The sequence below is a fragment of the Oryza brachyantha genome, chromosome 9, assembly GCF_000231095.2.
Source record: "Oryza brachyantha chromosome 9, ObraRS2, whole genome shotgun sequence".
Lineage (NCBI taxonomy): Eukaryota > Viridiplantae > Streptophyta > Magnoliopsida > Poales > Poaceae > Oryza > Oryza brachyantha.
The window spans coordinates 14,172,001-14,198,340 of record NC_023171.2 but is presented as its reverse complement, the minus strand read 5'-3'; the positions used below and the strand labels follow the sequence as shown (position 1 = coordinate 14,198,340).

The window sequence follows — 26,340 nt, the reverse complement described above, 5'->3', positions numbered from 1 at the left end:
CTTCGTTTTGATTGAGAGAGAGCTATTTAACTCTACGTGAGCTATCAAAACTGCGCGGGATAATCCCTTAATTACTTTATTAAGTTAATAGTTAGATGGCATTAAATACGAAAATTTCGAACCACATGGATAAGTAAGAATCAAGGGTAAAGTTTGTCGTCAGGTTCATGAAACATAATGGGAAAAATCCCTAGAGAAACCATAACCCAAGCAGAAGAAATGCAAGCTAGTGAGTTTATTTGTTTTACCTACGCTTATAAACTAAAATTTGAATCTTCGACCTTAAATCTAAAGTTGATTTTGGGTTTTTCCATCGTAGTATATTTTTCAGTCTTGGTTTTTAGATAGCTAAGAACATGTATATAAAATTTTATTTATAAATTATTTTTAGTTTATAAATACGTCGTTTAGCCTTTACTCTTGAAAAAAAAAACCCAAAATGGTCACTCCAAAATGACTAACCTTGACTACTGCGACCACTCCGAGCGATGCCCAGATATATATGTTTTTTAGCCTCCGCGCGCCGCAAAATACAAATAAAAAACAAAAGGTTATGTACAACTAACGACTTGAGCCTGAACACAATTATAATTTGTTCAAGAATGAATATCCGAAAAATCTATTCTGTTGCACTCCTTGTGTTGTATGAAATTTAAATTTGAAGCTGTTTGATGTGTCAATATTACCAAAATAATTGAGAAAAGATTTGTACTGTTTGGTGTTTAAGACTGCATGAGAACTCCACTGCTGACTGCACAATTGTAACAGCAGAAGGAAAACAGTTTTGATTGCAACGCAGAAGAGTCACTGACAACAAATCTAGTGTATATAGTATTGACGTGTGATTCCTTTACAACCTGAAAATTTTCACAAAGGCACAAATCTACAAACACCATTAGCAACTGGAGCTTTCCCTGTGCCACTATATGGATGATTACAGATGTATGTGGTACAAATTCTTTGCTGGTACCAGCTTCAAGAAATCACAAAGTTTACAGATACACACACACAAAAAAAAAAGCTTCAATTCTGAACAAATATGTCAATGCGACCGTGCTACATCGTCAGCGTATCAGGAAGTGAGGTTGGAGCTCCGAGAATCTTGCCACCAACATCAGGAAACGTTTCTTGATCTGGCAGTGGGCCAACCTTACCGTCAGCCTCTACCTTAACTGGATATTTGAGGAGGTGCCCTTGTAACATTATCAGTTCTTCTGCAGTGAATCTGTTCCAGTTCTCTTCAGCTATTTGATTCACAAAGTTCACACAATCCAAACTTGACGGATCCTTGAAGAGGTCATCAACCATCCCCAGATGCTCTGCCCACAGAGAAGTTCTATACCCATATACCTGCAAAAGATATGTTGTTCTTTAGGGGGCATACTTTTGTATTATTGTATATGACAATAGCTTTGAGTGGGCCTTTGCTGTTGATCTAAATTGACAGTTACACAAGACTTGGGAATATCAACAAAAATTGGAGAAAGTTAGGATACATGAACTTATTGATAAGTTCATACATGGTGAGGCTATCTTTAGAAGTGAGACAAATACCTGGCCACGAGGATGACTCCCCTTTGTAGACCATGCATGATGAGGCTGGTATGCGCCCATGGCAATTTCAGTATCTCTGGAACCAGCCAAGGATCTTTGGTTGATGTTTGCTGAACCCAAAATGACATACTCGTCATCTACAATCATCCCTTTTGCATGAACGTAGATCATAAACCGCCGATATTTTCTAGCCAAGGCCTATGGATGTAAAGATCACGAAATTAAAATTATGCGCATACAAAAGGAAAATTCGATCTATCATCATGACAAGCAGATTCTGGGAGAGCAAAAGTAGAGTGAAGTGACAAAAATCTCAGTATCATACTATCGGCTATAAGGAAAGAAGTATTTGGGAATGAGTCATGACTGGAGCATAAAACGAAGTTACAACATTAGTTCAGAACCAATAGAAGAGCCGACCAATGTACATCAAATACTTCATATATTTGACATAAAATACACATGCTCACCATAAGGAGTGCTATACCAGTTAGATCAACCACCGTTATATCATATCAGATTGTCAGATTAATCTTAACCATAGAGTCGCTGACACCTCTATTTTCATCAATCTTACCATTAAGCTAGCATTAGCACAACAGATAACTTTATGAAAGCAACTTTACCAACCAATGAACGAGCATTTTTCAAAAAAATCCTAGGGTTTTTCTTCTCTAGGTAAAGACTATGATCAATCTTACTCCCACGCACTATGAGTTCAGACGAGAAAAGGGTACCAACCAGCAAGGGGTACTGATATTAGCAATTCAATTGAAATAATTTTATCTTAAATAAGAGGATAAAGATTGAAAAAACTACCGCAGCACTTTTATCATTAGACTCAGGGCTCTCATTTGATGATAGTTCTTCTCGATTTCCCAGACAGTAGAAGTTCAAGTAATCTTGAGGGTGTGCATCCTCAATATTCATAGTCTTGAGCTCTTGTGCAATTATACGATACATCATCTCCATTGTCTGTGCCTGGGAGATGAATACAAAAATCGTGAGTATGAATGCTCTGCTGCAAAAATCCAATTTGAAACCACCACAATTTTAATTTCCAAAGAAGACAGAAGGACTTCTCTGTACACAGGGGGAACTGGGAACTATGTTTATATACAAGAAGAATTTAAGTCAAATTTGAACCAAGGACTCAAAACTGAGTTGTGAAGGCACAGTCTCTCAAAAGAAGGTGAAACCATGAAAAGGCTTGCCTCAAAAGAAGAAAGTTAATATAAGTAGAGAGCTGTATAAAAAAGTGTAGGAAACGACCAACATTAAGAAATAGGCCAAGGGGAGTGCAGATAGTAACTATTCGTAGTGTTGGGAACTTCAGGCTGAAGTTGCAAGGTGGAAATCTCAAAAAAAAAAAAAAAGACATAAAGGGTTTGCATAACTCATAAGCTGCTGGATTATGCGGGCAAAACTTGACACATCAAATTTTAAGGACTGTGTCACCATGGCTAAATTCCACAGCCAAAACTGCAAAGCCCTCAACAAGTGTGCTTACTCAGCATGAATGCACAAGTGTGTCCTAGTGTTAGCACATACGAGCAGAATCCAGCCATAGCCATGTTAGTGCAAAGTGAAATAACCAGTGAAAATAGCTATGGCTTATGTGAAACAGCGAAAGTATTTGTAAACCATGTAGTTCTGTGAAATTTCAGATTGTTTAAAAATAATAAAGGAACTTACCTGAAAGAAAAGAATTTCTTGTACAGAAGCTGTTGTAGGGACTCCTTCAGGCCACATTGGTATGACTACATAAACTGCAAATCGTTCGCCGGCCCTAATCTTGCTGGCAATTTTGAGGGCCAATTCGATAGGTACCAGATTGTCAGCACCTGCAGTACACTAAGAGGTCAATTCCACCTTGTATAAATCATTAAACATCAGTGTTACTATTTTTAGTGGTTTTGCTTGAAATTTTTTAAATAATGGAAGTTTTATTGAACTCAGCCAGTTACATCAAGAATAGACCAAACTGAGTCCACCCCAAGCCTCTGCATAACTAATATACACAGCCAAAACGTGCACATAAAGTAACTAAAAATTACAGGAGCAAAAGAAATCAAAGGCTATCATCCGTAGACCGCCACTCATGCTCCTAGGTAGAACATTCCCTTGCCACCTGGTCCAATCTCTGAGACGTCACTGCAATGCTATCCTGCAGCCCAAATCTATGTAGGATAACCTAAGATTGGAGCCACCGGGTTTTGCTTGAAATAGAGGTGGTTTTCCTAGTTAGTATATTTTGTTGATGCAAATGCCACTTAATTAGATCCACAACCATGAAGCTTAACTAGCTAAAGTTCAGGCTAGCGAAAACCCACTTTTTTCATATTTTTATCAAAACCACCATGACATATGGTTTAAGGTGCTATATGTCCACTTATGGAAGTTAGAGCTGAAAAGTAACCGTTTTTATATTTTAGGGTGAAAATTGGGCTTCAAGCAAATTTCAAGGGCCAAAAAAAGACTTTACCCAAAAATACCTTGGCCAACCTAAAAGTGTAGCATACAAAATAATGCCTTCCATGCATCTGTTTTGACACTTCTTTTTAGGAGAACGTGGGAGGATATACTTGCCTTTTTTTTATCAGCAGAAGATTGTGTGGGCAACTTGGAGGGTTGAATTACAACTAACAGGAAACTGATAAATTACATGTAGGGTACAAAATACGAAAGCAGCACACCTGAATTAACATAGGACGGCCAAGCATATGAAGACCCAAGGAAATATTGATTTTCAATATAAATGAAATGTTGAGCAGATCTGATTGCCCGGACATAAGCAGTGTGGATGCTCTTATCAATTATCAGGTCTTTCCGGCAAATGAGATTCTGTAGAAGTACATGAAAATATGGAATGGTTGAATATTTACCAGATGCATTTCGTAATGGCATAAGACATGAAAGCAGGAGTCAAATAAAATAGCACTGCCAAATAAAGTAGAACATTTCAGACTATGGAGATGTGTCGGACTAACCTGCTTTGAAGCTTCTTTGCAATCACTAGGAAATCCTTTTAGAGAACCAGAGTCTATTGACCGGAATACCTAACAAAATAACATATTATATCTCTAGCAATTTTTTTCAGAAGTATTTTAGCGTAAGCAGAAATTGGAAGAGCAGTGGTAGCACCTGAACATGCCAATTTTCAGGATCTTCTTCTTTTGAAACACGCAAACTAATATGATCATTTGGAACAGTAGGTGAAGGGCTAAGTATCCATGAGATACGCTCCAACTTTATCAGCGCATCATCTTTCCAGTGAGACACTCTTCTAAATCGTTCACGCCATTTTGTTGCCTTTCTCCAGCGTTGCTCAAAATTTTTCAAGACATCATATGCAGCTGGACCGTCAATCCTACAGTGAAGGTCATGCCAAGGTTGTCTAGGCCCCTTTGCACTTGACTGCATCAAGAGAGTATTTAAGCACTGGTACCCAGGAAATCATCCACTGCTGCATTGCACCACTACCCAGGAGTTTACTTCCTTGACTCCATTTTGGTAAGGCACAGAGAAGTTATGTATAACTTATTACTGGCAAAAATATAACTCACCGAAAATGTAGGGTTATGATAATCATTATCGAATACTGTGTCAAGATCTTTAAAAAGCCTATGTTCTGGTGTATCATAACGCCCATCACAAAGATCCAGTCCACCAATAAAAGCAGTAATCTTCCGCTTGTTTCCCCAAGCTTGTGTATCAACCAGCACACATTTTTGATGGTGAGTAAACAAAGTCCCAACAACCTGCAAGCTACAAAATTCAAGATCATCAAAAAATGGGGGAAATAAAATCAACATATTAAGTTACAGAAGTCCCAAGGGCCTTCAAACTACATATTTATGATCATAAAAAAAGGAGGAATAATAATTAACATACTAAGTTTCAGCGCAAATGTTTACAAGATAATAAATGGTGGTCTTATTGCAAACAACAGATGATAGGCATGTCCTGGTTTTGTTTAGGAAAAGGTTGTGTATCATATCAACTTGGTTGCATCATGCTACATCCGAATGACCAACCCATAATGTGTTCCTATAGAATATCAAGTTCTACAAGAAGGGGAAAACATGAGGAAAAGATAACTTCCTTGGGGTTTATGGTGATAATCATTATCTAAAATCCGAAAAAATGCAAACAGTTATCGGCTATACCATCCTTACTGGCACTTGCCTGTTGTTTGAAAATGCTCAGCTTACTGCTGGCATACCGAGGTGAAAGAACACAGATGACTGAGGAATGCTTGAAAAACTTTCTAGTTTCTTCATCATGTGTCGCCATCACTCCACCCTGCAAAAGAACAAAGAGAAGGAACCCTTTTCTTAACCAAAAGTAACAGAGCGCATGAATAGAGATGGAGATGATAAGCTGTGCACCCTGTTCAGCACATTACAAGGAAAAGACAAATAATATGAATCCGCATAAGATGCATGGTCACAGTTTATATTGCAGCCAGAAAGAGAGGGAAATCACGCCGACCAAATTTTCAGGTTGCCAGAACATTTAGAATTACACCATTCCTATTTTGTCACTAGGAATTATGTATGACTTAAACCAAACAAACGACCTTTGATTTATTAAATTCACACCATTACATCAACATCAAATGCCTATGTAACATCCTGAAACCCCACCCAAACTAAGCATAAACAGTAAAATTTTAATGGAAAGACTAGATTGAGTGTAATTCCTCACCGTCTTGATGAACAGCTTGTCGTGCGACGTCTTGTCGTCCCACACGAGCAGGCACACCCTGACGCCCTCCTGCGACTTGAACTTGAGCAGCTCCCCGAGCGTGAGGTCGCCGCCTTCCGGCAGCGGCCTCGACGGCGACGGCTCGCGCACGAGGCGCACCTTGTCGTAGACGGACCAGCCGACGATGTAGATCATGTGGTGCGCCTCCAGGATGGCGTGGCAGATGTCCTCCCAGCACGCGTTGTGCTCGAACCGCTTCCCCTTCTCCAGCTCGATCTCCGGCAGGTCCCCTTCCCTGACGTGCGCGTCCTGGTAGAGCGTGAGGCGGCCGCCGTGGCGGAGCGGGAAGTAGGAGTCCTTGATGCCCTGCTTGTCGGGGTCGCCGGGGATGCCGTGCCGGTACAGCGGGTTGGCCGCGGCGGGGTTGAAGCGGAAGCGGAGGCGGAGCGCCGTGTCGGGCTTGTACGGCTTGCCGTTGGTGCCGATGATGGGGAACCAGTCGTCGACCTCCTGGCACGAGACGGCCTTGTCGGCGGGGATGGTGACCGTGCCGATGAGCTGCGCGCCGAACGTGTCGTTGTCCTTGACGTGGAACTCGAGCGCGGTGGCGTAGTGCGCGAGCGGCACGGCGAACTGCTCGTCCCAGACGGGGTCCTGGTTGTTGGGTATGACCCGGGTGCGCGCCACCACCGCGCCGGCGATGGACAGCGTGACGTAGGGGTCGCTGGTGATGATCTTCCGGTGGTGCTGCTGCCCCCTCCCTCCACCTCCTCCCTGGGACCCGCCGCGTTGGTGCGGCGGCTGCTTGGTCGCGCAGGAGGTGGGCGGCTTGCAGGCGGCGAAGCAGCGCCTGACCTGCTCGGAGAACATGTCCATGTTGGGGAGCAGGCGCGCCTCCAGCACCCACAGGTCGAGGTCCCCATGGAGCAACACGGGCTTCGCCGGAGACTCGCCGCCGCCTCCGCCGCCGCCGCCGGCCGACGACTCCATCGGCGGCGACGAGGCCTCCCTCCCTCCCTCCGCCTCACGCGCGCGCGGCTGACTCCAAACCCAAACAAAAGGCAACGCAGGCAACCCCCGGCCTCCCTCTTATAGCCCCTCCTCCCTCGGCGCGGATTCCGGCGGGGCAACGGACGGCGAGAGGGAGATCGATGTAGCGGTGGATCTCGCCGGATTAAAGCCTAAAATAGTTCCGGCGCTCGCTCGCTCACTCCAGTGGCGGCAATAGATGTGCCATTTGGTAGTTCTCCGGGGGGCAAAGCGTAAAAAGGGCGCGAAACGGCTCCGGTGCGGTGGTGGTGGGACGTAACGGTCGCCGGTGGCATTCTCCCCCGGGACTGGCGCGCGATCTGCTGATTGGTAAATTTATAATCCGCCGATCGCGACCAACCTGGCAAAAACAAAAAAATGTATTTGTACAGCACTACTACTAGTCTACTCTACTCCACTCCCTCGTACAGGCAGCTACGTGTGATAGCGATACGCGTCGTGGTGGTGGCGTGGCGTTGAGAGAAGCCGAAGCGTGGCGTGCCCTGCGGTCAGAGGGGTGGCTTGCGTGAGGGCACGCAAGTTTTTTTTTAAAAGGAAGTAGGTTAAAATATAAATTGTAGAAGATAATTTTTGGTTGATTTTCGGTCTCTTTTATATTAGCTTATTTTACATCGTTTGGTTTTACAACCATAAGAAGAAAGAACATATATGTAGAAGGTCTGTTAATACATTGATTCGAAAAAAATTAGAACATTCGTTTGCTCTCTAGAACTTATATAATTGAAAAGTTTGTTTTTCATATACCTCAATTTTTTTAAAAAAACAAATGGCACCTACGGAAACTGTATAAATCCTTTTCTTTTCCCGCACCTACTACTCCTTGGATACGATAACCTCGTTCAGCGGTAAGGTGAAGTTAGATGAGAGAGCTGAGCCAGATAGGAAAAATCCGAAAAGGAGTGTGACGTCGTCTTCCTCCAACCGCCAACGGCAACCTGAAAACTGCAGAGCAAGGTAGCAGTAAAGTACTAGTGTTCAATGTTGGCGCCGGATTCTTTTTTATCGATTGTCCGATTTGCCACTGGCCGTCGAAGAAAGGGAGGAATCACGGTTGCATCTTGATCTTGGGTCTGAAATCTTCCCTTTTTCTCCTTTTTGTTCATTCAAGATAACCATATAACCTGAAGAAAAGATAGTGATATTACGCTCTTCTCTCTCTCTTCTCTCCTGGGGCCACACGAAAGCGATGCTGAACCTAACCATCAAACATTATCACGGATTTGCATCACGAATGAGTGAATGCCCAAATGGACCGATACAGCAAATGGAACAGCATGTCCTCGCTTCTCAATCTCCCTTCTGGATTTCTGAAGATCTGCACGCTACACAGCCTGTCAGGATCCAGATCACATGAGCGCGTACAAGTCAGCCGTACCTCCTACTACAGAGCATGCTTGGCCGGCGACGAGACACGATCCGCTATGCCTGCTGCCAGTTCGATCCGCTAGCGAGGTCAGAGTCGTCAGAAACACAGCTTAGATTGACAGCTTTCATTGTACTTCAATGGGTGATCGTTTGTTTGAAAAGACGAACGATATATTTGAAAAAAAACATGATTTATAAATAAATGTTTACATATAAATATATATTTGTAGCAATTTATGAGCTAAGACTGAAAAATAAATTTTGGTAAAAAAATCTACATCACTTTATTTTTGGTTTATAGATAAGGGTGTAATTAGCAACCGCGTCGTTATGCTCACGACTTCGTCTCATTGATTACAGTTACAGATATTCTGATGTGGCCCGTCACTAAGTAGTGCATAATTATTGGGTGCTCTTGTTCTCCCTTTCGCTTCACGCTGCTCCCTGCTCCTTGAGTGCTTGTTCATCACTCCATTTATGCAGACAGGACGCAACTTTAATTGCTACTCGTCTCCTGTCCACAGAAACTCAGCGATGTCTTCATGATCAGTAGTAATACAGTGGGCACGCAGGTCAGAGTTTGCTTGGGCGGCTGCTGGCATCAAACACCAGTTTCTGTGTGCTGATCAACAGCTTGAGCAGGAGAATTTTCGCTGCTCCTATGAATCCTATCTCGATATATCTCCTTGCCACTCTGTGCAACAGGACAAGCATGTGTGCAGCCGCGAAGACCGGACAGGTTCCATGTGTCAGCAGCTTCAGCAAGTTGAGGATTTCGCTTTGCTTCGTTGAAGCAATCTCCGATTATTTGTTTAATGATCTGCTGTTAGTGGGTTAAGATCTGATTCCAGAGGTATACTGCTACCAGTTCAGCTTTATTCAGTCAGAAGTCTGTCTCAAAATGACTCCCAGAGACTGCGTGCATCCGGTCAGAACCTAGATGGAGCTAGTTTATCTGAAAATTTTCAGTTCATCAACTTGGTTGGTAAAGGGAGGTGGACCAGCTGACAGCAGAAACGGAATGGATCTGCATCGAGAGATCGAGACAGTGTGTGTGCGTGTGCACATAGCTCCAGATTAGCACGACAGGCGGGAGCTGAATCAGCTGCTCGACGACGACGCGCGTACGCCGGTTGGGTTTGGTGACTGAAGAGCTTGTCATTACTGATCTTCCAGAAAGTGCAGAGAAGAGCCGTGAGCGGTGAGCAAACTGCGTTTCTTTTTTTCCTCTGATGGAAGGTGTCCCAATGTACGTACCTGGCCGACAGAGAGTATGGCTTGTTGAGCACCGAGTTATGGACCTATGGTCCGTTTCGTGGATTAATAAAAGGTACATTTATGATAAATAAATTCAAACTTTGTTTGAATATACAAATAAAAGTAAGAAAAAAAAGATAAAGCTGTACAATCGATGACTTAATGCAAGTGGTCTATAGCAGTAACCTTCGATGGCTCTCCCTCTTCCCATTAGCCTTTTACCATTTCCCTAAAAGACGTCCAAGGGCATGCACGCCCTATGCTATATTTTTTATTTTTTTTCATATGAAGTCTATCCAAACTGCTAAATAATATTTTTTAAAAAAACTATATATATTATCATTGCCTTAAAATGTACAGCAATATATTTTTTTATTTTATATAAGTTATAATTAATTAGTTATATACTAATTACGAGTCAAAAGAACGACATAATGTTCTCGAATCTGATAGCTTGATGCAGTTGGCCATGGAGCCATTGAACAACAGAGTTTGAGCTACTACTCATGTGGCTGAACGCCCTCCAGCGATATTCGTCTTCCGCTGATTCAATTATGTATGTGAACTAGATGTTTTTGTATCCGTCAACCTTATTTGGCACGAGTGGTTTTCTCTAGCGATGATTACGACTTCTTTTTAGTGTAACTTTGGCAATCTAGGGCACTAGCATAACTGCAAAACGGTGATTGGTAGCTTTGTTTGTGTTAGAGCAAGTAAAGCCAACCTAGCTAGAAGCTTATATTATAGTCAACACATATAATAGATTGGCTATAATTTTTATCTCTTATCTCTTTTTCTTATCTTTGCATTTAATGTATTTTTTTAGAGTTGGTCTATAGCTGGCTCTTGCATGAGAGCCAACCCCACTTCTTTTTTATTACCTATTTCCTCCACATTAATTTATAGCTAACTTATAATCTAATATTATACTTGCTCTTAGTGAAAATATGGCATGTGCTTTACTTTTTCTCTTAATCTTTTTAACACGCGTATGTGCGGTGGGATACACTGACCCTTTATGTATTTCTCTTTTTCGTAAACTTCTATGCAACACCTTTAGTTATCCTCCATGGCTAGAACGCTTATGCGTACGAAACTCGCCCTGTGTATTCAAACGGATTTGCCATGTAATTGTCAACAGATTCCCACACACTTTCGATTTATGGACCATTGGATCATCTTGGGATTCGTGTAAGGCTTGTGGGGAAAAATTGCACTATATGCAGCAGATAAGGTCAAACCCATGTCTTTTCGTTTATTCCACGAATAAATGAACCGATATATTTATACACAAAAGAATGTAAATAAAACTTTTACATATATGTTTTTAGTGATCTAAAATACAAGGCTGAAAAATACTATAATAAAAAGTCTTAAAATAAATTTTAAATTTTAAGATTTTTAATCTAAATTTTAAATTATAAATATAAACATAAGCAGAAAGACGAGGGTACGAGGGTGACTGGCACCGCTCACTGATTATAGGTACGTTTTAATATTTTTATACGAGTTACATAAGAGCTATACTGTAATTACAATATAAATTGAAATGCAATTACTGATTTACATCCTAATTGTATTTTAGTTATCTGTCAAGTATTTTACTAAAAATGTATAAAAAGCTGTATAGATGGAAGTGAGTGAATATCAAAAGATGCAAAATTTCATTATTGATGTCGCTGTAGGGTGGTCCCTTTCCGAGCCCACCAAGGATGCTTTCCGCTCGGTAGTTCCAATGTTCTAGATGGGCTTCGGCCCACGGTTTCCTCGCTTTCCTTTCACGAGCATCGCTGGCCCACGCTTTGTTGTACTTTTCCCTTTTCCGCGTCACATGTTCGATTTCATTTCGTTTAAATATTGTTCATTTCCTTTGTGTCCGTGTGTGTGAGAGAGAAGCACGCATGAAACAGGTTAAATGTGCGGACAGATTGAGACAAGAACAATTCAACCCGTCCTTTTATTTGTCTTGCCACCAGCGATCAGGCCCCACACTTCAGGCAAGATGGCATCATCAGAAACAACTATGGAGAATTGCACAAAGCCATGCTAGCTAGCTTGCTAATGATGCTGTCACTCGTAGGAAAATCTTCGTAAAAAATATATTGTAGTTAAAAATTTTATATTTGTGTTGTGTGCTAAAAGAAAAACTAAGTATGTTAAAAAAAAACTCTAAAAATTATTTTCAGATTAAGTTTTAGAAAACAATTTTTTGTAGCACCATAGGAAAAACCCTAAAAAATGGGTCCTTCATTAGGTAGCTTATTCGGAACACTAAAAGGCAAAGGGGTGATTGTTTTTAAACAATAAATAATTCATAATAAAAAATTTATATACATATTCTTATCGATGTAAAAGTCAATGCTGAAAAATAAACTTCGGTGAAAAAAACTAAAATAATCAAATATAAATTTAAGGTTGAAAATCTAAATTTTAGTTTATAAATATATAAGCATAAGCGAAATGATCGTGTGGAAGGCTAGCCATTTTTTCAGGTCCATGAATCACGTACGCACCTTCGGGAAGTTTGGAGAAATTTGTCGTCTATATATGCTAGTCGATCCGACCCCATTTTTTCAGATCACTTGATTTATGAACAATTCACTCTTGTACGGAACCTTTTTTTAATTAAAGTCCTGCAGCACTTAACTATTATACTTTGAAAAATCATCGTTCGGTTGCCTATCTCTTGTCAGCACTGGCTGGCTTCTGCTGACCAAACTTTTTCTTCATACAAGTCGTACCTGCAGTACTGCACGCTCGACGAAGGCCGGGCTTAATTTCAGAGATAAATTCTAGGACAGCATGCCATATTAATTAGGGGTGCTATAGAAAAAAAAAACTGTGTCCATGATGACAATTCCGGCGCTGTTACAAGAGTCAAAACCCAGTAGCTTCCATTTTCAGACTCAATCCCAGCATGTACAATTATGAATTCTGAGTTGTCAAGCATATTCCAAGCCTCATCTTACACGAAATCCGTTTAAGTATGGATCAAAAAAACAGCAACTTGTTTTCATCTAACAACCTTTTTTTGATTCGTTCTTTCGTTCGTTGTATCTTCCTTTTCCAAATGTACAAAAGTATGATCTAAAACTAGGATAGTAAGGAGAGAAAAAAAAAAGCAACTATTTGATGCGTTTCAATTTGAGCTTTATGTGAAGTATATGGCTGTACAAATTACTCGAGGAACAAATAAAAAAATTGAAATACGCTCGCATTTGGGCCTAGAAATGGATGAGCTGATCATGAAAATGCATGCAAGTTCATGCAAGCTCGTGCCATGTCATCTTAGGGGAGCTGAAGCGGAGTGGGAGGAGCCATGGGTCGCCGGCTCCAGAGATTGACCTCCTTCCTCGGCTCCGACGCCACCAGGCCGCCGCCGAGCACGAGCGGCGCCGAGTGCGCGACGAGCACGTCATCGTCATCGTCGTCACTTGCCCTCCTCTCCGCGTCCCTCCAGTCGAAGTCCTCGAACGCCGCGCGGCCGCTGGTGAACCGCTTCATCTGGCCCAGCCCAGCCGGCGGCGCCGGGGCAGGCGCGGCGGCCACCGCGGCGCGCCCGGCGCCCCTCCCCTTGAAGAAGCTGCTGTCCCTCGACGACGACGACGACGACGACGACCTCGACCTGCTGCGGCGGAAGAGCATCCTCCTGACGAGCGAGCTCTTCTGCTTCCTGCAGCCGTCGGCCGGCGGCCTGGGCGGGAGCGGGCAGGCGCCGTTCTTGCACAAGGCGGCCTTGGCGCCCTTGCTGGCCTTGGCCTTCTTGATCTGGCCGATGCAGGACACCTTGGGCGACGACGGCTCGGGCGTCCGGTAGCCGGAGCGGTGGTCCCCACGGCGGGTGCCGCCGCGTGCCTCCGGCGGGACGATGGACACGATGGGCCCCGAGAAGGCGTTGCGGTGGTTGAAGGACCACCGCCCGTGCGGCGGCGCCGAGGAGGAGGAGGTGGTGGTGGAGAAGGAGGCGGCCGTGTTCTTGAGGAAGGAGACGATCTTCCCGCCGCTGAAGCTCCGGGACCTGGCGTGCCGGTGCAGCTTGGGCTTCTCCATTGGCATGGAGGAACGAACGGTCGATCGAGCAGCAGTGTTGTTGATGTGCGGGGCTTGTGTTGTGGTGATCGAGCGGAGAGAGAGAGGGAGCTAGGGTTATATACGATGGAGATCGATCGAGGCATTAGATTAGGGTTGGTGAATGAGAAGGATAGGTGGTGGCGGTGGGCGATGGGTTTTTCCTGGATCGATCGATCGATCGAGGTTGGGAGGGACGCGGTGTGTGTGTGTGGATGGCAGCAGATGCATCCGATCGACGCGGCGGCGTGCGTTGAACGAGGCTGGGTTGGGTTGCATGGGGGATTTAGCTAGTGTTGTGTTGACGAGACCAAATCCGCGGGCTGGAGGCAGCTGGTTGGATGCACATGCCCCGGGCGCGCGCCCGCCGTCGGTGTTCATGTCACGCGCGGTTGGTGCTCGCTCCCAAAGCGGGGGACTTCATGTCACCGACGAGTTTCCGCCGCCAGCCGGTCGACCCGGCAGCGCCGGTGCTGGTGCAGGTACTGTGCGCTGTGCGTGTGCGTGATCATCTGTATACTTGTGCTCCCTCCGTTTTTTTATCGACGCAGTTGATTTTTTTATAAATACGTTTGACCGTCTATTTTTAAAAAAATTATATATATTTTGCTGTGATTTGATTTATTTCTATAGAAATTTTAAATATGACCTGTAATTTTGTACATTTGGAATATAAAAATGAATAAGATGAACGATCAAACGTAAATCTAAAAATCAATGACATCAAATAAAAAACAAAAAGATTATTGGTTAATTTTTGTAAAAAAAACTAAATTTATAAAAATTGTAGCTAAAGCATTACTAACAAAAAATTATTACTATAATATAACTAGATTGTAAGTACAATAGGGAATTTTGCATAGACTATTCCAAATTTAACCCGAGTTTGAAATTCTCCACTATAAGATGATTTTTTTTCTTTTTGCAAATTCTTCAATCTTAATTTCTATTGATTTCAATTATACCCCTTCCACATGTGCTATAAATAATTCTCACGCTTGTGCCAGGGTTGATCAAGCATGCATCAAGACCGCATTGACAAATATATATAGCGCTTGTCAAAAAATGGACCAAATCAAACCAAGTTAAATTAGGAGTACGGAATTTGGAACAGATCATATCTTATAGGGGAGAATAGTTAGGGTGACATTTCAAGTCGTTTTTGCAAGGTTCCCTATGAGTTAAATGCAAATCTCATGAAAAATTACAGCTTAATGGAATGGATGTGTACGCCGTTGCGCGTGACTCGAGGATTGTGGATAAATCCATGTGGCGACGTGATTCTTTTGTTTTCTTCCTCCAGCACGAATCTCGGCGCTCATCCAACAGCCAGCACGAATATTGACGCATGTCGGACGGCTAAAAAGTCAATATATTTAGTCCTGAATTTTCCGAAGACAAAAGTATGAAGAGAAAGTGACCCTATACATGCGACAACATACGAGCGACGGACAGACGGTGTCGGTTGCGGGTCTTGACAGTTTCGACCGGTAGGGTTCGTATTTTTAGATTTTTACGTAGAATAAAAATATTAAATAATACTTTTTCAGTCATTTTAATGGTTAATTTTTAATTTTGATTAGATTTGATTTTATTTTTAAGTATCTGATCTGATTAGCTCTAAAATAATTTAAATGATTCAAATCATTAGAAAAATTACTGCATAAATATTTATATTATGTTATAAAATTTGAGTCAATAGAAATTGTCACACCCTCGTTTTTTGGCTTTTGCTTATGTTTATAAACCAAAATTTAAATTTTCAATAATATATTTAGAGTTGATTTTGAGGTTTTTTTCATTGTAGTTTATTTTCCAGCATTGACTTTTATATTGATATTAACATGTATATAAAAGTTTTATTTATAAATTTATTTTCCATTTATAAATATGTCATTTGATTTTTCGCTTAAAAGATAACCCCTTGTATTTCGGAAGGAGTACGAAAGTTTTTGTTAACCGGGCAAAGAGCAATGAAACGTTTCTTTTCTGAGTTTGACTCGCACGTACTGCTGTATCATCCTTTGTGTTGGGTTAGTCCAGCGAAAATAGTACTCCATCTAATTTTTTTAGGACGCCGTTGATTTTTAAGTTCACGTTTGACCATTCGTCTTATTAAAAAATTATATAATTATTAATTATTTTGTTATAATATGATTTATTATTATAGAAACTTTAATTATGCTTTATAATTTTATATATTTGGATATAAATTTTAAATAAGACGTATGGTCAAACGTGATTCTAAAAGTCAACAGTGTCATGAGTAGTATAATATTTATTTATATGCAGTAACATAAGTTTTGTCCAATGCACGCTTCATTTAGAAATAACCCGTGCCTTATATTGTTAATCTTATACTCCAATACGTACAACCCGTCTAGTTTGAATATGACTAGATAGCGTCCATCTACACATGTCTGAAACTCTGAATATTCTCTATGGTGCTTACGTGATCGTGTTGACCCTGCTCACTGAAGAAATGCAAAATGTGTGATTTGACCTCATGATTCGGTCTGAGACAGAGCTTTACCAGACAGTTTGAATAATTCCATATGATTAGTACGGAATACTAACTAAAAAAATCATGGTTGACTGGAAGTAAGAATTGCATAGGAAGGCCTCTCTTTTCGATATTGTTTATGCTTGTAAGCAAAAAATTGGATATGCACCTTTAAATTTGTAGTTGATTATATGATTTTTTAATTATGATTTATTTTCAGATTGCTGAAAGCACTTTATATTAAAATTTTATTTATAAATTATTTTTCGTTTATAAATGTATAGTTTTGCTTATTTCTTATAAAAGCTTGAACATGGGCACCTAAACTGCATGCATAGTTGTTAGCATTTCATAGCCACCAATGGACGAGCATCTATACATATAAAGTTATAAAAGCATCTTTAGCAGCTCATTTAAGTTTAGTCATCTGTACATTTATTTGGATAATCATAGAAAACAATTTCAGGCCAAGTGGCCAGCGAGCCGGCCATGCATGAATTGGATCCACGCCACGGCCCACGGTGCCGTCTCTCCAGTTCCAACGCAGCCCAACCCGAGCCATCACGTTTTCGTGCGCCGGAACCGGAAAGCCCATTACAATTACTTGTCTAACAGGCCAAAACTTCACTGGGCCGCGTCTTCCCACAGAAGCTTGGGCCCACGCGAACTCCACAACTAAAAACCCTACTACTACCTCTGCTCCTCTCACTCCCGACGTTGCCGCCGGCGGCAGCGAGGCGAGCAGCCACCACCACCACCTCCTCCGCGTCGCGCGCCATGGCTCTCCTCCTCAAGCCCAAGCACTACCTCTCCCCCGCGTCCGGTTTCCGTCTCCGATGGCTATGCGACGCCGCGCCAACCCTGGCGCCGGCGCAGGAGCAGGAGCCGGAGCCGGAGCCCGCCTCGCCTCCGTCTCCGTCTCCGCCGCTGAGCCGCGCGGAAGCCAAGCTCCTGGACGCGCTCCACGCGGCCCTCATCGACCACCGCCGCGCCAACCCGGCCGCGCCGGTCCCCGCCGCCACGCCCTTCGAGCCGCCGCCCGAGCTCTCTTCCGCGCTATCCGGCCTGCTCCCGTGGCCGCCTTCCCCGCAGCTCCCGCTCAGCCTCCTCCGCCGCCTCCTCGCGCTCCGCCGCGGCGTCCCGCTCCCCGAGGCGGTGGCCTTCTTCCACCACGTTCTCCCGTCGCTTCCACCCGACTCGCTCCCCTCATTTTACGCCGCTATGATAGACCTGCTCGCGAAGCACCACCACTTCCCGCTCGCCCGCCACCTGCTCGACGAAATGCGCGAGCGCTCCGTGCCCATCTCGCCGCAGCTCATCCTCACGCTCATTCGAAGGTACGTCCGCGCGGAGATGCCATCGGAGGCTTCGGACCTCTTCCGCCGCATGGAGGGGTATGGCGCCGGGGCTCCTGACCCTGCCACACTCGCTTCTCTTCTTGGGGCCCTCTCCAAGAAGCGCCTTGCCAGTGAGGCACAGGCTCTGTTCGACAGCTACAAGTCTGTCTTTACACCGGATGTTGTGCTCTACACAACGCTGGTGCACGCATGGTGCCGTGGTGGGCGGCTCGATGAGGCCGAGCGAGTGTTCGCTGAAATGCAGCAGTCCGGGATCACACCGAATGTGTATACATACACCGCGGTGATTGATGCAATGTACCGTGCAGGGCAGGTGCCCCGCGCTCAGGAACTCCTGTGCCAGATGATCGATTCTGGGTGCCCGCCGAACACTGCAACGTTCAATGCCATCATGAGGGCGCATGTCAAGGCTGGCCGATCTGAGCAGGTTCTGCAGGTACACAACCAGATGCGGCAGCTCGGGTGTGAGCCTGACATTATCACATACAATTTCTTGATGGAAACACATTGCGGGAAGGGGCAGTGCAACCTTGATGCTGCGATGAAATTGCTCACAAGGATGATTGCCAAGGGCTGTATTCCTGATTGCCACACTTTTAACCCCATGCTGAAGCTGGTGTTTGTGCTTGGCAATGTAGACACTGCTCGGAAATTGTATGAGCGGATGCAGGACCTGCAGTGCAAACCAAATGTCATCACATATAATTTGCTTATGAGGTTGTTCAATAGGGAGAAATCGATGGATATGGTGCTCCGGATAAAGAAGGACATGGATGCCCAGGGAGTGGAGCCAAACGGGAATACTTATGCAGCTCTAATTGAGGCATTCTGTGGTAGGGGAAACTGGAAACGTGCATACACAACGCTGAGGGAAATGGTTGAGTTGAAATCCCTTAAACCCACTAAACCAGTCTATGATATGGTATTGGCCCTGTTGAGGAAGGCTGGCCAGCTCAGGAAGCATGAAGAGCTTGTGGAAATGATGGTGGACCGGGGTTTCATCAGCCGCCCAGCTAATGATGCATTGTGGAAGGCAATATCTGCTTGATGATCTTTATGTTTTAACTGTGTTAATGATGCTCAATTTATCTCACAACAAAAATATTATATTGTTATCTGTTGACTGTTGTACCGTCTCATTGAGGAATAATGATATTTACTGGGGGAAATCAATGAGGTTGCAAAACTGAAATCTTCCAACAATGCCTGCTGTTTCTCTAGTGTGGTCGTAGTCCCTGTGTATACATAGTTATAGTTCTGTAAGGAACAAAAGTTTTTATTTTCTTGAGAACTTGTGAAAGTTAACATGGTGGATCTGGTAATCTATAGGCTTGCAGTTCTGAGTTCTCACCGGTGCAAATTATGAAAATCAACGATTTCAATCACTCAGCCATATGTGTTGACTCTGATATGGAAAGTAGTAGTACGACACTTGCTTGGTGAAGGACGCAGTACCTCGTACTATGCAAATTATTTGAACTTTATAGGAAGAATTGATGTTAGGATGACTCAATCATAAGCAGTTAGCATTCTGTGGCGTCACGGTCGGCATTAATTAACAAACGTGCTGGAACTTAAATATCCCTTTCAATTTGAACTGTTGTAGACTGGATGCAAAACATATGTCCTACGAGTATAAGTTACTCGTTTAAGCTATCTTCAAACTTATGGTAATTATATTCCCTCTTGCTTGGGAGGTTTGTGGTTTCTCTGAATTCTATCTTTATGAGCTACCAATTCATCCTGCAGAACCCAGTTGTCTTTATAATATAGTGGATTCTGTTTGAGCTTTACTCACTTACGTGATTAACCTAGGAGCAACATGCCTCTCAGTTTTCTTGCAGGCCGTTTGCATCTGGAGTCCTTGACAAAATGTCGGCTGATAGAATCAAACAGCGGTACCCATCGCTCATGGGTGATCACAGGATGGCCTCCCTGTTTCTTCTGTTGTTTTCCTGAATTTTCACATCATTAAGATATTCCTTGTGGCTCTAAATCTTGTCCTCCATCTTTCCGTTTATGTTTATGCTTATGATTCTAAGCCAAAATTTAAATCTTAACTTTAGAGTTGATTTTGGGGTTTTATTATCATAGGTTATTTTCTAGCATTTGCTTTTTAAGATCGCTAAGAACACGTATATAAAAGTTCTATCCGTAAATTATTTTTAAATCATTATTAATTTGTTTTGCTTATGCTTATAAAAGGCAAAAAAAATGAGGCTACTAATCTCAAATGCTTATCTGGCACATCACAAATGGTCTCCTCTACTGTATTTGTGTTGAAGTATCCAGGAACAAAGGGCAAGCAAAAAAAAAATAATTATGGTATGTGCATGAGTACATAGACCATAAGTAATCTATGGGACAAAATCAAAAGTCAGTAAGCACCACACAAGTACTTTTTGCAGCCTAATATATGTCATTTATGCCTTCAACAGCATCACCTTTTTGAAACCGTATGCTTGGCACCATCTAACACTTTCCTGTAATCAGGTTCTTTATTTCTTTTCAGGTATAATGCAAGATTCACTTTTTGTGGTGGTGTTTTGCATCATTGCTTGGCATGCCCTCACCAAATGGCCGGTGTGTCTTTTGCTCGGCCGGTTCATGCAGCTGCATTTGCACTGGTACACTTCCCTTGCTGCTATCCATTCCTTCCTACCCTAAGCTTCCTAGCTTTGCAAGCATCACATGGCAGCAGGGGGCCGGCATCTTTTGGCTTGGAATCATCTCCCGGGGCACTGTCAGGCATGAGCCACAACCGGACACAGGGATATGCTTTGCCAAGATATGAAACAGGAGCAAATTGGTCAGAATCTTGTTTGAGCCTGTGGGCTAAGGGCTACATGTGAACCTTTTTCCCCTTCGACGTGTGAGAGACTCCAGCTTCTTCCCAGATCCCACTGCCTGGTTGGCTTGTGTGTGTATGCGTTAATTACCCTCTCCATTAGATTAACCCGTCAGCCCGGTTGGAGTTAGCCATTAGCAATCATCTTTTATGCTTGTTGAGTCACCACCGTCCCCTCTTCTACTCTGGTTGCTTATTCAATTCAATCAGATGCATGGATGTAGCATTGTACTATTGTACCTTACCTACCTGGGGGTGTCCAAATGATAGCATTAGCAGTTTAGCACTTTGCCAATCTACTGTTTGCTTCTGCTAATTAACGCATGTTCATATGGCTTAAGCTGCGGTCAACATGGTCACGTTAGGAATGCACGCATGCTCTCCTACACCCTATTTATTTGAAGAGCTTGAGATCGTAGCAAACAGCCGGTAAGAAGCTAGTGCTAGGTGAAAAGATTAGATTTATCAGCTTCAAGCTTCTAATTCATGGTCAAGATTTTACAATTGTACAACAATTATAGATTCATATAATTCATATAATCTATATAATCTATGTGAGAATCTAAACTGCTAGAAGGGCTGGAGATTATCGTAGCTACTACAAACTTCCGCAAACATAGCCCTATGTCCTTTTTAGGAGCTTGTAACAGCAGCTTCTCATGTAATCTCTAAAAATCAGAAGTTCTCGTAAATAACATTTAATTTCTTAAAATCTGAAATAAAATGAACTAGAAAAACAGAAAAAACTAGCTTTCTACACTCTAATAAGTTTGCTACATATTAAAATCTTAATCTCAGAAGCTGATTTCTCTTGTAATCTTAATCAAACAGCACCGATCTGTCTCTCAGTCTCAGCCTCTCACTATTACCATTCACCTGTGAGCCAACCCAGAAGGACCACATGCACATGGATCGATCGATCCGGCTCAAGTCCAAATCCAATGCAGTGGATTTTTCTCTCTGAATTTCTGAGCGCATGCACCTACGCCGGCCTGCCTGACTGACGCCGCTGGCACACAATCTCATCTCCTCCGTTGCTTTCGAGGGGCCGACGGCCAACCGCTCCCCTCCAAACTCCTCTCTCCCGCCCTCCCCTCCCCTCCCCTATATCACTCCACGCCTCCGCTGCACTGCCAAGTTGGCGATGCACCTCGGCGTCTCCAACCCTCTCGCCACGGGAACCCCCGCCATTTTTGGCCGCTTCTGCTCCTCCTCCTCGCCTATAGCTGTTAGCTGTTGCCTCTGCTCTCCGGCAGTCCGGCCCGTGACGACGTCCTCTCTGTGTGTGCTGGGGAGATTGAGATGGGTGCTGCGGCGGTGGCCGAGGAGGCGGTGGTGAGGGCGCCGCCGACGGCGAAGAGGAGGTCGACGACGCTGCTGCATCTGTTCCAGCGGGACAAGGTTGATGTCGCGGCGCTGCTCCCCCCCGGGACGGCCAAGCTCCCGCCGCCGTCGCCGGAGCCCGAGGCGGATAGCCTGATCAGCAAGATCGAGTCTTGCGGCCGGGTCTTCACGTTCGGTGATGATGCCGCCGGGGAGTGTGGGGAGGAGAGGGAGGCGAAGAGGGAGGCGCTGGCGGAGGTGCTCGCGGCGGTGAGGGCGAGCGGGAAGCAGCCGCTGGGGCTGGACCACCGGGTGATGGTGGCGCTGGTGAAGATGGTGGCGGCTAACCTGTTCCGGGCGATGCCGCCGTCGGCCTACCCGTCGTCGCTGCCGCCGCTGCCCGACGTGCTGGACGACGAGGTGCCGGTGATGGTGCTGCTCCCGTCGTGGCCGCACCTCAGCCTGGTGTACGACGTGCTCCTCGCCGCGGTCACCGCCGCCGACGCCAGGACGCTCCGGAACCACATCGACCGGGGCTTCCTCGCCGGACTCGTCGCGCTCTTCGCCTCCGAGGACCCGCGCGAGCGCGACCGCCTCAAGACCGTCTACCACATGCTCTACTCCAAGCTCACCGCCGAGCGCGCCTCCATGCGCCGCTCCATGGCCGCCACCCTGCTCCGGTTCGTCTACGAGGCGTCCCCGGCGGGCGAGCGCCACTGCGGCGTCGGCGAGCTGCTGGAGATCTGCGGCAGCATCATCAACGGCTTCGCCGTGCCGCTCAAAGAGGAGCACCGCGCCTTCCTCGCCCGCGTGCTGCTGCCGCTGCACCGGACGCGGTGGGTGCACGCCTACCACCGCCAGCTCGCCTACTGCGTGCTCCAGTTCGTCCACAAGGAGCCCTCCCTCGCCGACGCCGTCGTCAGGGACATCCTCCGCCACTGGCCGGCGACCAACTGCCAGAAGGAGGTGCTGCTCATCGACGAGCTCGAGGAGATCGTCGAGATCCTCGACCAGCAGCAGTTCGACAAGCTCGCCGTGCCCGTCTGCTCCCGGATCGCTCGCTGCGTCAGCAGCTGCAGCTCACAGGTTTCTGCTTGCTCCATTTTCACACCCAATCTATGCATCATTTTATTCTAGTTAGGATAAATCATCACAGCTTTGTGAAAATTCATATCTTTATGCAACTGGGATAATTAATCTGACAATTTAAGGCCCAGGAGAGTAGAGTGATCACATTGAGAAAATTGATTTTGTTCATGAATATACTGTAAAGCACAATTCAGTTAACTTTTCATCAAATTCATCTCGTTGATCCATTCTGCGCCCATACTGTTAGTGTGGTACATGTGGGGAATAAAGTTCACCGTGATTGCAAAGTTTCGATAAAAAAGCGGCTTTATAAAGTGCCGTCACTTTAGTTTCAAAAAAACTCCACTTTTTAAGCAATCAAATTGATCTCGAAAATCCCAAACCATTCAACCATCCAGTATCCATTCTGTTTCTGGCTGACTGATGATGCTCTGCACCTCTGCCCTGCATCTGAAAATGCTACCTGTAGTTAACTGATCCGAAGTTTCTGCATCTGAATATCCAAAGTTCTCCGTAATAAAGTGGCTATGATTATGGCTCCATTCGCACTTTTCTTGTCGTGTAATCCAGTCTTTGTTGATAGCATTAGCATTATTAGTTGTAGTAACAGTAGCATTAGCTGTTGTCATTATACTGTCCTGGATGAACTGAGCCTTGCAGGAAGTGTGGTTGCTCACTCACTTTTAGCAGCTGGAAAACACAATCAAAGTTTGGTTTTTTTTTTGGTTTTGCAGGTGGCGGAGAGGGCGCTGTACGTGTGGAACAACGAGCGGTTCGTGGCGATGGCGAGCGCGGCGGGGGCGGAGGCGATGGAGCGGCGCATCCTGCCGGCGTTCGTGGCGAGCATGGAGAGCAACCTGGAGGTGCACTGGAGCAGGTGCGTGCAGCAGGTGACGGCCAGCGTCAGGGCGCTCCTGGACCGCGTGGCTCCGGGGGCGTACGACCGGTGCGCCGCGGCGCTCGCCGCGCGGCGGTCGGAGGCCGAGACGGAGGCCGCCGTGCGCCGCGCGCGGTGGCGGAGGCTGGAGCTCGCCGCCGCCGACGCCGATGCCGGCGCCAAGAAGTAGTTTCGCAGCGGCGGCGGACGGGGCTTTCCGGCTTTTGTACATGGAGCAGCGGTGATCGACGGCGGCGGCGGCGTCGTCGTCTTGGTCGTGACCGTGTAACGTAACGTAACGCGTCGTGCCGTGCGCCCGTGCATGCATCGGCATGACTAGAGTTTTTATGATTTAGCGAAGAGAAAGAGTTTGAGATTAAAAGGAAATTCCAAGGAGAAATCGGCGAGTATATAGGATGGTTCGTTTTCTAGATTACGTATCTTTTGAGTCTTACGACCTCGGTGATGACTCATAACTTAGGTCCTCAAACTTGAGGATGTTTCAAGTGGCTGCAGTTTCTCTTATCATGTTTAGCTTTTTAAATAGTCTGAATTTCCACCCAAATCATAAGCATCAATAGCTATAAAATCCAGATAAATAAACTATTCCCCGTTCCATATTATAAGATTTTCTATCATCCTTATAATTTTACAAAATTAGAGATACGTATGTCATCATGACCCACATATTATTGATTCATGTGAGTCCTACGTATCATTGAGATACCCATGACATATCTCTAACTTTACAAAATTATAATGATAAGTTTATAAATTTTCCTAAATCTAAACACACATACATTAATATATATAGCTAAATCTAAACGTAAGACGTGCTAGCTTTTTCGAAATTCTCAGCAGCTACTAGTACGACCGACTGTACCGTTTGTTTATAATATTAAGCTCTTTTATCACTTATAAGTGAGGTTTTAGGCTCTTTCATGAGCTGCAGTCGCAAGAAAAAAAAACATCTCAGACAGGTGCTTCATGTTCATGGCCATGTTCAGGCAGGCAAGATTGCAAGCACACGGCGTTAACATGAAATCGGAAAAGAACAAAAAAAAGGGAGCAGGGTAGCATGGGCGTTGGTGGTGGTGTCACGGGCGAAGGAATTCACGTGGTAGCATTTGACCCTCGCAGGTTTTCGTTCGGCCTTTGGGCCGGGCCGTCCGTCGTCAGCAGCAGCCTGCTACTATACTGTTGTACAGGGCAGCAGCAGCAGCCGTGTTTATTTTTTTTTTCTGTTTTTTCTGTTGGTTTCATCGACTGCTACTCCTGTCCTGGCTGCTGTGTCTGTGTGGAGTATGTGACACTGTCAGCTGGGCTGAGTCGTCGCCTGCGTGTCGCCGGAACGGGCGCCTGAGTGTCAGTCAGCCTGTGCAGATGAATGCACTGCCTAGCTGGGTGGATGCAGAGATTTTTTAATCTCTTGTTAATATAGGATGTTTAAACGTTAATTAGAAATATTAAATATAAATTGATAATAAAATTAATTGCATAAATAAAGGCTATTTTATTAGACAAATTTTCTAAGCCTAATTAAGCTACGATTAGCAAATGTTTACTATAGCATCATATTCGCTAATTATGGACTAATTAGGCTCAATAGATTTGTCTCATAAAATAGTCTAGAATATAGGATGTTTGAACGTTAATTAGAAATATTAAATATAGACTGATAATAAAATTAATTGTATAAATAAAGACTATTTCATTAAATAAATTTTCTAAGTCTAATTAAGCTACGATTAGCAAATGTTTACTGTAGCATCACATTCGTTAATTATGGACTAATTAAGCTCAATAGATTCGTCTTACAAAATAGTCTAGAATATGAAGTGTCTATATTTAATACTGCTAATTAGTATCAAACATTTAATATGACATGGACTAAAATAAGTTCTACGGAAACAAACAGACCTCTAGTTTTACGGTCCGTATAATTAAGGGCATCTCCCTTCCTCTGGAACTTCTTGTTATTTCGTGAACTTTGTTAAGACTTTTATAACTAAACTATTCTCCGATCTGCTTCTTTTGGTCACGCCCGTCTGCCGTGATTAAACAAAACTATCACGTTAACTCCCATAAGTGTGATACCAGTTGATTCAATACACCGGTTCCTATGACGGGTTAATGTTATTTGACTGTCCCAGACTTGAAATTATCGAAAGTGGCGTGGATAAAAGGTTTAGATTTAATAATAAGTTTTAATAGAATTTAGTTTTAAAAGTAAAAAGTTCATAAGATAAGAACAAAACTTGCTTTGAGTCTCATACTGTATATGCATATAGTTTTCACTACACACTATTTCCTAAGATTTTTCTATGTGCTGTTTGGC

General features: G+C 44.2%; 4 protein-coding genes across 4 annotated transcripts; 2 read left to right on the top strand and 2 right to left on the bottom strand.

Annotated features, from left to right (window-relative positions):
* Positions 1–801: 801 nt before the first annotated feature.
* Positions 802–7,595, bottom strand: LOC102708364 (phospholipase D delta). Its single transcript, XM_015841245.2, has 10 exons — positions 6,265–7,595; positions 5,743–5,859; positions 5,121–5,315; positions 4,699–4,971; positions 4,545–4,613; positions 4,251–4,398; positions 3,250–3,398; positions 2,374–2,535; positions 1,555–1,752; positions 802–1,350 (listed from the first exon to the last, which is right to left on the bottom strand). Exons 1-10 carry the CDS (start codon positions 7,252–7,254, stop codon positions 1,057–1,059), a joined length of 2,595 nt encoding a protein of 864 aa, XP_015696731.1. The 5' UTR covers positions 7,255–7,595; the 3' UTR covers positions 802–1,056.
* A 5,229-nt stretch (positions 7,596–12,824) lies between these two features.
* On the bottom strand, positions 12,825–14,152 carry LOC102708085 (uncharacterized protein At1g76070-like). The gene has a single exon (XM_015841127.2). It carries the CDS (start codon positions 13,990–13,992, stop codon positions 13,225–13,227), a length of 768 nt encoding a protein of 255 aa, XP_015696613.2. The 5' UTR covers positions 13,993–14,152; the 3' UTR covers positions 12,825–13,224.
* Positions 14,153–17,259: 3,107 nt separating this feature from the next.
* Positions 17,260–19,216, top strand: LOC102707799 (pentatricopeptide repeat-containing protein At1g20300, mitochondrial). The gene has a single exon (XM_006660856.3). The coding sequence runs from the start codon at positions 17,285–17,287 to the stop codon at positions 18,911–18,913; it is 1,629 nt and encodes a 542-aa protein (XP_006660919.2). The 5' UTR covers positions 17,260–17,284; the 3' UTR covers positions 18,914–19,216.
* Positions 19,217–21,869: 2,653 nt separating this feature from the next.
* On the top strand, positions 21,870–24,610 carry LOC102717826 (serine/threonine protein phosphatase 2A 57 kDa regulatory subunit B' alpha isoform-like). Its single transcript, XM_040527715.1, has 2 exons — positions 21,870–23,122; positions 23,860–24,610. The coding sequence occupies exons 1-2, from the start codon at positions 22,016–22,018 to the stop codon at positions 24,190–24,192; spliced, it is 1,440 nt and encodes a 479-aa protein (XP_040383649.1). The 5' UTR covers positions 21,870–22,015; the 3' UTR covers positions 24,193–24,610.
* The last annotated feature ends 1,730 nt before the right edge of the window (positions 24,611–26,340 follow it).

What these genes read in the sequence shown, in the direction of transcription:
- LOC102708364 (XM_015841245.2), bottom strand. Translation starts at nt 7,254, where the DNA reads ATGGAGTCGTCGGCCGGCGGCGGCGGCGGAGGCGGCGGCGAGTCTCCG. An exon ending in TGAGCATTTTCAAACAACAG is followed by an intron (nt 5,316 to 5,742) that starts GCAAGTGCCAGT and finishes TGTAGCTTGCAG; the next exon opens with GTTGTTGGGACTTTGTTTAC. An exon ending in GCAAAGAAGCTTCAAAGCAG is followed by an intron (nt 4,399 to 4,544) that starts GTTAGTCCGACA and finishes GTACTTCTACAG; the next exon opens with AATCTCATTTGCCGGAAAGA.
- LOC102708085 (XM_015841127.2), bottom strand. Translation starts at nt 13,992, where the DNA reads ATGCCAATGGAGAAGCCCAAGCTGCACCGGCACGCCAGGTCCCGGAGC.
- LOC102707799 (XM_006660856.3), top strand. Translation starts at nt 17,285, where the DNA reads ATGGCTCTCCTCCTCAAGCCCAAGCACTACCTCTCCCCCGCGTCCGGT.
- LOC102717826 (XM_040527715.1), top strand. Translation starts at nt 22,016, where the DNA reads ATGGGTGCTGCGGCGGTGGCCGAGGAGGCGGTGGTGAGGGCGCCGCCG. An exon ending in TCAGCAGCTGCAGCTCACAG is followed by an intron (nt 23,123 to 23,859) that starts GTTTCTGCTTGC and finishes TTGGTTTTGCAG; the next exon opens with GTGGCGGAGAGGGCGCTGTA.